The 12,205-nt window shown below is 42.7% G+C and overlaps 1 protein-coding gene across 1 annotated transcript in view; it reads right to left on the reverse strand.

Annotated features, from left to right (window-relative positions):
• Positions 1-12,205, reverse strand: part of tub (TUB bipartite transcription factor) — a gene marked incomplete at both ends in the record, with an annotated part of 39,486 nt that overhangs the window by 11,892 nt on the left and 15,389 nt on the right. Inside the window, 3 exons of the mRNA XM_079496173.1 lie at positions 1,145-1,266; positions 2,458-2,616; positions 8,493-8,630. Of these exons, the coding sequence (XP_079352299.1) occupies positions 1,145-1,266; positions 2,458-2,616; positions 8,493-8,630 (419 nt within the window). The remainder of the gene's footprint in view (positions 1-1,144; positions 1,267-2,457; positions 2,617-8,492; positions 8,631-12,205) is intronic.

The raw sequence follows: 12,205 nt of genomic DNA on the forward strand, positions 1-12,205 counted from the left end.
TAGAGGTAGCCACGCTGCTTGCCATGAATCCAATTGTCATAATTTAGTAACAGCCAGATGCTCTGTCTCTCACCAAATGTGCATCAATTAAGTTTTTTTATTTTCTTTTATGTTCTGTTTATTCATTTTTCGTTTTTTACAAATTCCATGCTCACCTTGAACCCGGACAGGAAAAACAAACCCAGGTCTCATTTAGCCTAACACCGGGGTTGGAGGCTGAAAACACTGAGCAGAAGGAGCGACGCTAAAAACTTGGCCCTCCGCCAAGCACCCATGGATACCAGCGACCGACCACCAGCCTCTAGTGGTCTGACCACCAGAGGCCACCACAGACCCAGTCATCAGCCCGTCACCAGTGCAGAGGGAGCCGAGGAGTACAACCATGCGGGATTCAGTGCAAACGAGGACGACGATGAACAACGGCCTGCATCCAGCGAGGCCCATAGCCAGCCCCCAGCACCTGTCGCCGAGGCCCATGGTTTCATTGAGGCCCTCCAGAACCACACAGCTAGACCGCCCGACGGGCCAGGCCCAGGCCTACCACCAGAGCATCCAAAACCGACCGACGATGGAACCATCCCCCCACCCGCTTCCCCTCCCCCAAGGCAAGACGCGGCAGACAACAATGGCCTCTGACCTCAGCCAACATTGACGACATCACCACTATTGTCGGTGCCAACGGACTTCACTTTTTTCATTTGAATGTGAACAGCCAAACCCAAACTGGCCGAAATCAGTCAACTATTTCAAAGCGGTAAAGGTAAACGTCCTGAGTTTCTCTGAAACAGAGATTGAATTAGAAAACTACTCAATCATTACAAATGACAGAAACAAACATGGTGGTGGTGTGTGCATGTATTTTGTGCATCGATTATTAGATTACAGAGGGGAGAGTTTGTAAACACACAGAGCAAAAATCTTACATAGTTTCCCTTTAAGCAATTTTGCGGACCCAACTTTGAGAACCACTGGCTAAAATCAGCCATCCCCAACCCACACAGACTTAACCCCTTATGTAACCGCAAAAATACAAATTACGAAGTTTCAAAATGTTCAGAAATGTGATATGTTAGTTAAAAATAATAATAAAAAAAAAAATGTACATACAGTAGTTAAAGTCCACCACTGCATGTACTGTACGTACCTTGCATGACTTCTTGCTGGTGGCAGAGCCTGGTCTTGTATTGCTGTTGAGCTGAGAGGAACTGGAACTCATTTCATCTTCATCATCCTCTTCCTCATCAAAATTCATACTGCTAGAGATACCTTCAGAAATAAAAGGCACAGGTCTGCCATTGGAATATCAATATTGCACAGTAAATGTACATTTATGTATTTATTATATTATAAAGATAGCTATGTACTGCCCATAATTATCACGCTTACTGTATGCTAGTTGTTACTGTGTTCCAGAGAACAATGTTTCAATGTTTTCTTGCATGTTATATTATTGATCCTGTATTATACACTTATTACTGTACATGGCTTTGATTAATACTCGATTATGATTGGTCAAGGCACTCTGTTGCTCTTTAACAAACCACTGTTCTGCCTTTATTTATGTTGCTATGGAAGCAGGAAAAATGATTTTCAAACAACTGGTTTTGTCTGTGAGCAGCCGTGTAATACTAGTATAATGGCTGCACATTGGTCATTACAGTAAAATAAACTCTGACACCTTGAAAGGGTTTATTTTCTAGTAATGGCTCACTGTACATGACCTCTCAAGGATGAGCAAAAATGTACTGCCGAAGCAGACAACCCGCAGCACTCCAGGTTAGAACAAAATCCTTACGGTGCAAGGCTCGAATATACAGGATGAAATGAAAAAAATGCCAGCACTCATTGTATGTCCTTTTCACATGAATTTATTTACCTCTGACGAGAGTTGATAACGAACGCGTTTTGGCCTGTTTGGCCTTCGTCAGCGTTATGACAAGACAACAGGAAGTGTGGTCTTTATATATGTGAGATCAACTGTAATTGAAGACAGGTGTCAACTGCATGTTATCATCTTACACAGTATCAAAAAGACTAATTATGGTACCAAGACAGGATAAAAATAATGTGAGCATAAATAGGTACATAGACTACCTAGTAAAATATGAATACATCACAATTGTGACAAAACAGGCCGAAATGCGTTCGTTATCAACTCTCGTCAGAAGTAAATAAATTCATGTCAAAAGGACATACAATGAGTCCTGGCATTTTCTTCATTTCATCCTCTCTATTCCGCTTTACTTCCGTATAAGTTCCAGACTATTTAGGCGAATAAGCATTTGAAATTTGAAAAAACTGTCTGGCTCAAGAGACACAATGGACTTTCAACCTAGCATCCCTCTTTCAGACATGCTATTACAGAAGACAAACATTTTCCAAAATGTTCAAAAACAGCTCTAAAATAGCCATACAAGGTCATACAAGGTTTCCGCCTGACAGAGACAATTGTGCTACCTTTTTTCAGCATGGTGACTCGCAGGTCCTGTTTGCTCTGGGACTGAGTGCAGCTCATCACAACAGAGTCTCCCTCGCTGTCCGATGTGGTTGAATGGCCCACCGTCAGGATCTGGATGTGACTGTCCTCCAGATGGGAAGTGGAGCCATCCATCCCTGCTGACACACAGCGGCGGAAAGCAACTATATAAGTACATGTACTCAAGTACTGTACTTAAGTACAAGATTGAGGTACGTATTTAACATTTTCCTTTTCCCTCCATTTGAGTTGTTTGACAGCTTTAGTAACTACTTAGATTTAGTGATTTACAGATTTTGATAATTATTACAAAACATATACATTAACCACTTAATCTTAGGGGTGGATTACCACACGGACGTACCGGGCACAGGGACCCAAGAGCTCAGGGCCAAAGCCTTTGTGTGAAGAATTGTCGCTGTTTTTAACTTGCCATTTATTGTCAGAGGGCTTAGTCATTCATCACAATTACTAGAATTTCGCGGGCCTTCGCCCCGCTCATCCTAGCGCCACGCGTCGCAAATGGGAAGAAGGCAATAGCGGAAGGGCGATACTGTTTTTTTTTTTTTTTTATGGAAAAGCAAACATGGCAACCCATGATGTTTTCATATGCCCAGTTGCTTGGAAAGTGCAAACTTGGCAATGTGGCTGAGTGGCCCTAATTTTTGTTTTGCTTGTGTTTATTTCCGTATAAAAGAAAGCATGGCAAGTGGCAATGTTTCTATATACCAAGTTGCTTGGATGTCGCAAATGTGGCAACCTATCAAGAATTGTATACTGTACTGTACTGTACTGTACTGTACTGTACTGTACTGTACTGTACTGTACTGTACTGTACTGTACTGTACTGTACTGTACTGTACTGTGCTGCAGTCCTCTGTACTGTACTGCAGTCCACTGTACTGTACTGTACTGTACTGTACTGTACTGTACTGTACTGTACTGTACTGTACTGTACTGTACTGTACTGTACTGTACTGTACTGTACTGTACTGTACGGTACCATAATGTACCGTACTGTACCCTATTCTAGCGTATTGTAGCAATCATCATCATCATCATCGTATAGAAATAATATAAGGTATTGACCAATTACCATTTTATGATTAAAGCGCGAGAGAGAGAAAGAGAGAGAGACACAGACAGACAGAGAGAGACTGCGGCTGCGCGCTGCAGTAGAGGCTGGGAGAGAGAAAAAAAGAGTCGTCTCTTCTCGTCTCCTCAGCGTGCGTGCACAGTTGTGGCAGCGGTGGCAGCGGTGGCAGCGGTGGCCGAACGGTTTGCGGAGCGGTCTTGATACCGGAAGGTCGCCAGTTCGTATCCCCGGACCGGCACGTTAAAATTACCACCGCTGAAGTTCCCTTGAGCAAGGCATTGAACCACTACCATGAAATGTTCTATGAGCAGGGCCTGGCTGTAAACAAGTATCTGATGCTTAGTCCAGTTACCCTGGGTAAATATAGTAACTTTGCTTTGCTTTTCTTTGCATTTAAAATGAACCAAACGGATCATTTGTTTTTTACACACAATCATCAGAGTTTTAGCAGAAGCAGATGCATCATGCATGTACGGTCTTGGCTGAATGGAATATTAACAAGGCACGACACTCAATGCACTTATAAACAGCTCCTACTTTGATCTCTTCTTTATCCACGTGTGGGGAATGGGATAAACAGGAGAGTTGTCATGGTTGCTTTTATCCTTCTTATATTAATTCGATTTGAGCTTTGCTCGTTTGCTTTCACCTCGTTGAGGTCAACACTGTTGTCGGGATCTGTGATCGTGATATAAAGTATAATTGCACGCCGGTGTTTTCAGTCAAATCAGCGCAAGGCAAAACCATGCAGGACGGGGCTTGAATTGTGTGGTAAGTCTTGCGCTGCTGATCCTAAATCAGCATAAGCATCACACGTAACACAGCCGTTCGTGTCGCTGCAACACTAACCTGATCCTAGGTCAGCCTAAATGATCACACTTAAACAGAACTTTCTTCCCCGTGTTTCTCCTCCGCAGCGATGCGGAGCAGAGCGGACATGCAGCGGACAGAGAAAAAGAGTATATAGCCTCAGTCAGACTGGCACACAATCACACACTGAATGAATATTTTATGCAAATAAATAATCGGCACTTTGGCTATCAGTGTGTGCGGCCACTTTTGTCTTTTTAAGTCTTAACTCTTTAACTGTACGGTACTGTACCATACTGTACCGTACTGTACTGTACTGTAGCCTGCTGGACCATACTGTACTGTGCTGTACTGTACTGTACAATACTCTACTGTACCGTATTGTAGCATACTGTATGGTACTGTAACCATACTGTACTGTACAGTACATTACAGGACAATACTGTGTGTGTGTGTGTGTGTGTGTGTGTGTGTGTGTGTGTGTGTGTGTGTGTGTGTGTGTGTGTGTGTGTGTGTGGAAAGGGGAGGTTGCGGGGAATAGGGAAGTTGTGATGTAATTTGCATCACAGCAAAATGTTGCGCAACAACAGTGTGTCTGACAAAAGTAATATTTGTACAGTAAATATGGCAGTTGTGGGGAAGCGATGAAGTGCATATGGATTCGGGTGGCGTGCAAGATTGTTTGTGCATGGAGAGGTGTGTGCTAACGGAGTGGTTTGGTAGGAGAAGGCGAGCGGATAAACGGCCATGTGCTTGTGTACCCCCTTTCCATTAGGGTAGAAGGATTGTGTGTACTGTATGAGCAGTGAAAATCCTGCCAGGTGAGTGTTACATGTAGCCTATACATATGCACTGTAGATTGATTGATTGAATAGTTTATTAGACAGAATGTAAAAACAGCAACAGAGTACAGTCAAACACTCAGTCCAACAGAGTACAGTCAAACACTCAGCCCAACAGAGTACAGTCAAACACTCAGCCCAACAGAGTACAGTCAAACACTCAGCCCAACAGAGTACAGTCAAACACTCAGTCCAACAGAGTACAGTCAAACACTCAGCCCAACAGAGTACAGTCAAACACTCAGCCCAACAGAGTACAGTCAAACACTCAGCCCAACAGAGTACAGTCAAACACTCAGTCCAACAGAGTACAGTCAAACACTCAGTCCAACAGACTACAGTCAAACACTCAGCCCGACAGAGTACAGTCAAACACTCAGTCCAACAGAGTACAGTGAAACACTCAGCCCAACAGAGTACAGTCAAACACTCAGTCCAACAGAGTACAGTCAAACACTCAGCCCAACAGAGTACAGTCAAACACTCAGTCCAACAGAGTACAGTCAAACACTCAGTCCAACAGAGTACAGTCAAACACTCGCCCAAAAGGGATAGCACCACTGCAAGTCAGTACCTCCCGGTGGAGTGGGGTTTTACAAGTCTGTGCCCAGGGGCCCATTGTCTCATTAAGCCTTATTTCATACTTTGTCTATTCAAACATAGCTGAATTACAAGCTCACAGTAGTGGCAAGTCGACTGCAGTGTGTTAGTGGGTGGCGTTGCAGCATCAGTTTGATGTCTGTCTGGGTTATTTATGTACATCTAGTCAGCTCTAGGATTTTTTCATGGTTCTTCTGGCACCCTCTGTTCCTTTGTCATTCAATTATCTGCTGTAACAAGGAAGAACATAATGTCCCCTGCCACTGCATCAAGCACTCAAGCACAGCTAGCTACAGTAGGGCTGAAGTGGTCTGGCCATTACGACTTCAAAGCCATCCCCCCCAGTCCTTCTGGCTTCTCCTAATAGAAACAGCATGGCCAGCACAAATATATCTTTATTACAATAAATGCAGGGAATCTCTGTACGTATCTATGTCTGTAATGCACGTATCTCGAGAACCGTTCTACCGACCAACTTCAATTTCGGTTACGTGTTAGTGGAAACAGCATGACACTCACATGATATTAGTGCAGTCCCTCTCAGTAGCCTATTCCACAATGTCACGCCACGTATTTGCATACTGGGCCCTGGTTTGTTAGAGCCTGGTTCCAGACGAATCTGGTTGGCTCGTCACGACTTCGGCCGTGAAGTCCTCCCACAATTGAGAGGGGCCAGACTTAATCTGCCTGGGGCAGTATGCATTGCAAAGGCAGATGCAGGCTGGCTATGCAAGGTTAGATCAACCTATAATCTACAATACCAGATATTAACGTTGTATACGACAGAGTATAAACTAGAAAAAGTGCCCCTCGGGGCACAGGTCTCCACCAAGCCAGGTCAGGTTGTGGCCTCCTGGTGGCGCTATAATAGGCCAATGTGAAAAGGGTGCCATTTCTTCATACGCCTTTGATGGCAATTGGATGATTTGAGGCATTTTGTTCCAAAAATGTGTTTTGCAAAAATCAACCTGTTGGTGGCGCTATAACAGGCCAATGTGAAAAAGGTGGGATATATAGAAAATGTGTGAAAGATTTCACGTAAATTGCACGCTGCGTTCATGATTTGAGGCTTTTGTTCAAAACGGGGCAATCTTGCAAACTGTAAAAGCCAATTATAGCCAATTAGGATGGAATATGAAATGTCGGACAGATCCGACTTGAGCACATGACCATAGAGATACTGTGTAACGATTTGTGAGATTTTTGGACAGAATCTGGAGGAGTAATATAAAAAAATGTGTTTTACAAAAGTCGGCCTCCTGGTGGCCCTATAAAAGGCAGATGCAGAAAATGCAGGTCAAAGGTTTGTCCTTGGCCTCTAGGGAGTGTGCATGCAACGTTTCACGCAGATCGGTGCAGTTTTAGGTAAAGAATGTGAAAAGCTGCCTCATGGTGGCGCTATAACAGGCCGTTCTGGAAAATGTGGGGCAGAGGTTCATCGTTGGCATCCAGGGAGTGTGTGTGCAAAGTTTGGCATCGACTGGGTTAACGGTGCCGGAGATTAGCTGGTAACGGACGGACGGAAGGACGGACAGACACACGGACGGAGTGCAAAACATACTCTCTCCCCATGCCTTCGGCCTGGTGGAGACAATTAGACATCCAGTAAGGTGGGTTGAATGAGCCTGATCATGACAATGTCATGTACAATCAATTCTTAATGTGCATTACAGTGTGGACAAATCAAATAGTATGAGTCAAATGTGTACCATGTGGGGGTGTTATAAGCATAATTATAATGTGGTATAGACATGGGCTTCATAGAACCCAAATGGGTTATTAGAGTTAAGTTTTCCATTCCTGAAATGTGTTGCCATATAGCAACAACATGGAACGGGGTCCACTTGAAAATCCCACCCGTCTGACCAGAAGCATGTTAATTTTAATGATCAATCAATTGAGCAATTGAATAAATGGTACTAACGTAGTAAGTATACACTTTAGGTTCCTCTCTATCGGTATCCATCCATCCATCTTCAACCGCTTAGCCGCATTTGGGCCGCGGGGTCAACAGTTCCAACAGAGACTTCCAGACTTCCGTCTCCATAGCAACATTATAGCAATTTCCTCCTGGGGGATCCCGAGGTGTTCCAAGGCCAGTGTGGCCATAATAATCCTCCCATCTGGTCCTTGGTCTGCCCGGGGTCTGCTTCCAGTGGGACCTCCCTAGGGAGACATCCTTACTAGATGCCCGAACCACCTAAGCTGACTCCTTTCCAAGCGAAGAAGCAGAGGATCTACTCCGAGTGACTCTCGTGAGACTGAACTTCTCACCCTATCTATAAGGGATATGCCAGCCACCCGTCTGAGTAAACTCATTTATCTATCTATCTATAAGGGAAATGCCAGCCACCCGTCTGAGAAAACTCATTTATCTATCTATCTATAAGGGATATGCCAGCCACCCGTCTGAGAAAACTCATTTATCTATCTATCTATAAGGGATATGCCAGCCACCCGTCTGAGAAAACTCATTTCGGTCTCACAATGAAAACATTTTTGTTTCGTTTTTTTTACATTACGTTTTGTTATATTAATTAATGTGTTGTAATATCAATACAATCTTAGTGTTTTACCAATTATTTGCAATATAATTGCCACTTGCAATATCTCCACGGTCCACCACCCGGGCCCCGGCCATAAAGGATTTGAATGGTGGCAGGCTGACCTTTGTGTCTTCCCTTCCTCTCCTTCCTGCCACTGCCCGTCTGTGGAGTGGAGCTGGCTGATGCCTTGCCCTTTTTGGCTGAGCGAGGCGCCTGTATGTCTGCCACGGCCTTCACCTCCGCCTGTTCTGCTTCTTGCACTACACACACACACACAGGAAGAGAAGAGAGTTGCAAGTTAGAAATTATGAGACAGAAAAGAGTGTGTGTGTGTGTGTGTGTGTGTGTGTGTGTGTGTGTGTGTGCGTGCGTGCGTGCGTGCGTGCGTGCGTACGTGCGTGCGTGCGTGCGTGCGTGCGTGCATTACATATTGACCCTTGCTTTGGCAATATAAACGTATGTTTTCTCATGCCACTAAAGCTCCTTTAATTGAATTGACGGGATTATTATTATTTTTCTTTGTGCGCGTGCGTGCGTGCGTGCGTGCGTGCGTGCGTGCGTGCGTGCGTGCGTGCGTGCGTGTGCACAGTTGAATAGTGAGAAGAAAAGCAGCTGCTAGCAGGCGTAAGCAAAATAGGCACAGCAGTCAGGCTGAACATTTGATAGAAATATAATGTAGAGCATGAAATTAATTGCATAAAATGGAGGAACCAAAATGGACTTCACTTCATCACTTATTTCTTCCTCACTGTAGTTTATATGATTAAAGCAGAAATAACATGCATTTTAAAACATGTTTTTAATATTTAATATCATATTGTCTATGTCCCTCAAACGTATTTCTAATGGTTTGAGCCTCAATCACCACTCTGATATAACCAGTCCTTGTCATTTCTTTCTGGACAGTTTTAGCTGCAATACCACAATGTCCTGAGGTGGTGGGGGTGGTGATATGCAGATTATTTAATATTTGAGTCATTATAATACTGATGCTAGATAAAACCAGGCTTGTTTCCATTCCATGCCAGCTTGGAAAATCAACAATGGCGGACATTGTAAACAAAGTGGAAATGCAAATTTGGAACTGAAGACTGAAGAAGAGGAGGAATTATACAAAGTAGGGTGACATTGATGACATCACGATGAGGACAAAATCAGTTGAGCTGTTCCTGAGAGCAATTTCCATTAAAGCACCCATATGATATGAAAGCCTGATTGTTTGTGGGGATAGAAAACACAAAGACTGCACAAAAGAAATTGAAAAAGTTGAATTTTATGTTATAGGTCCTTTACGTTATGAATATGATGTGTAATTCTTACTCATTTGTTTTTCAGTCTTTTCTTTTTCTGTGCAGTTTTTGTGTTTTGATATCTTTATTGCACCGTATTGTTTCTATTCTATATTACAATGTGCTAATCAACTAAACTAAACTAAAAAAGGTATTTGTTAGGGTCTTTCTCTCCACAGACCATGTCAGCCCTGGCCACTCCCACTTTCCATTCCACACTGCAGTCCCATTCACTCACCTGTCTCCAACTCCCTCGTCATCCCACCTGTGAACACTTCTACAATCAGCCTGCTCCCTATTTAACTGGACTACAAACAAACACTCACTGTCAGAACATATGTCATTTTCCCCTAGCAGTCCTGTGTGTTCCTGGTTTGTTGTTTTTCGTACTCCTTGAAAGGTTTGCATTTGGACTATTGATTTACTGCCTTGTACCTGAGTTTTGCCTTCTTGGTCTTCCTAAGTTATTTTGTACGATTGAATAGTTTGGAATGTTTTTCCTGAGCTAGCTTACAGCTACCTTTTGTTTGTGACCCTTACTGCCTTCAATAAATCTTTGGATTTTGAACCTTACTGTTTTGAGACTCTGCATTTTGGGTTCAGTCATCCTGATATCACAACAGTATTACTACTAGAGTTTTAGGTATATTTGGCCCATGCATCAGGTATCATTTCACTATTAAATATGCAGTACTAAAAGGACTGTGCTTGCATGTTTACATCACTGTCTATTAGTCATGATAATTTTCTTGATTAATTTCATTTCCATAGATTTCAGCGTGCTATGCTTTTTTTTTTTTTCTTTTTTTTAATTTGTATCCGTGATTTTGTAAGCCATTTTTTTTTCACCCAGTGTCAATTATCTAATGTAATCCTGGGCGCTACACTTCCTCTGCCAATCCTCTGCCTTCTATGCATGAGGAGTCCAAGCTGCTTCTTTTCACCTGGGGGGAGTTTCCCCGGCCGGACGTAGCGCGTGGAAGGAACACGTTATTCCGACCAGTTCCTTTACCTACCCTAGGGGACATGGGGAGAACATGCAAACGCCACACAGAAAGGCCCTTTCACCAACCCCACCTAGGGTATGGGCGCGGAGGCGGGAACACGCCCCCAGCGCTCACAGCGTGCTATGCTAATAAATGTGTTGAGACTTGCTTGAGATACAGTGAACTTTACATTGCCTTTATTTTTGTTAAAGTTACATTACTAATGCAGTTGATTTGATTTGTTTCATAAATGAAGTTCATACTGTATGCATGCTTCACTACAATGATGTGAATATTATCTGTAGAAACAGGTGCATTTAAGATGTAAATGGGAGCTAGAATATTAGATTTATTTACACAGTAGGAAAAAAATATATATTTTGGAAATGTGGTGGTAGTCATTTTAAATATTCATGACTTGAGTGGGCTCAATCAATAACTGTAGTATGGACTGCTAAATATCAATGTATTTATGCATGACAGAATCTAATGAGGGTGGTAAGTATAGTATTGAAACTTTACTTAAATCAATCTTTTCCAAAAATCGTTACACAGCAGCTGTTCCTTAACAAGAAAGCAATGATTTTATCAAACAGGGTCATTGTTTCTCTGCTAGGCAGTTGAATATCTACCACAAGCCAATGGAGCATGATTGCTGAATGTGCATTGACTGATGTCAGGCTGCAATCACATGAAATATTGTATTAGGCAAGCCGATCCATACAGGTTTGCTGTCCAGAATGACTTAACCCATTTTGGGCGGGAACCCCTTTTGGTGTTTTAAACATTATGTTATAATTTAGCTATTGAAAAATAGCAGATCTACAAGCTCATAGCGCGCCACTCGGTGGCGCGCTATGAGCTTGTAGATCTGCTATTTTTGAAAAATCGTGAAAATTGAATATTTGTTTTAAATTTTGAGGTCAGGCCTAAATGGGTTAAAGCAAGAACTTCAAGAAGGTTAATGACAAGAAGACTGTAAACGTAACTATCCTGCCTTTGTTCTTCTCTATGCTTTGTACAGCATTATAAACAGAGTCCAGGCCACATTTTAACAGAATATTTGTAAAGTGCTGGCTAAAGTCAATGATTCATTGTGTTTTCTAACCTGTGGGAGAGTTGACAGCCACTCTCAGCAGTGCGATTAGACAGATCGAAGTCAAGAGTGTAGATAAGCTGCCTAAAATTAATCTCTCCCACAACACAGCTCAAGTGCTACTGTATCTGACAGAGGCATCTTCACAGTGCATGCAGCACCAGAGTCAAGGGCTTTGCAGTTTGCACCAATTCAATTCACTTAAAATTATTACAATACAAATTTATTTCAATTACTAATTCAATAATGTGTTTCAATAAACACACTCTATTTCTCATGTACAATTGAAACATTTAGACAGTTACTTTTGGCCTTATTTGAACCAAACCATCATTTGATATATTATGTTTTCTATGACAGAATGAGAGTATAAGAGTATTTGTGGTTCCGTGTCATGAAAAAGTTTGAAAACCCCTGTGCTACACACATCACAGTGGAACTCAAAATGACTCCGTCGCAGTCAG

The sequence above is a fragment of the Electrona antarctica genome, assembly GCF_951216825.1.
Source record: "Electrona antarctica genome assembly, chromosome: 3".
NCBI classification, from domain to species: domain Eukaryota; kingdom Metazoa; phylum Chordata; class Actinopteri; order Myctophiformes; family Myctophidae; genus Electrona; species Electrona antarctica.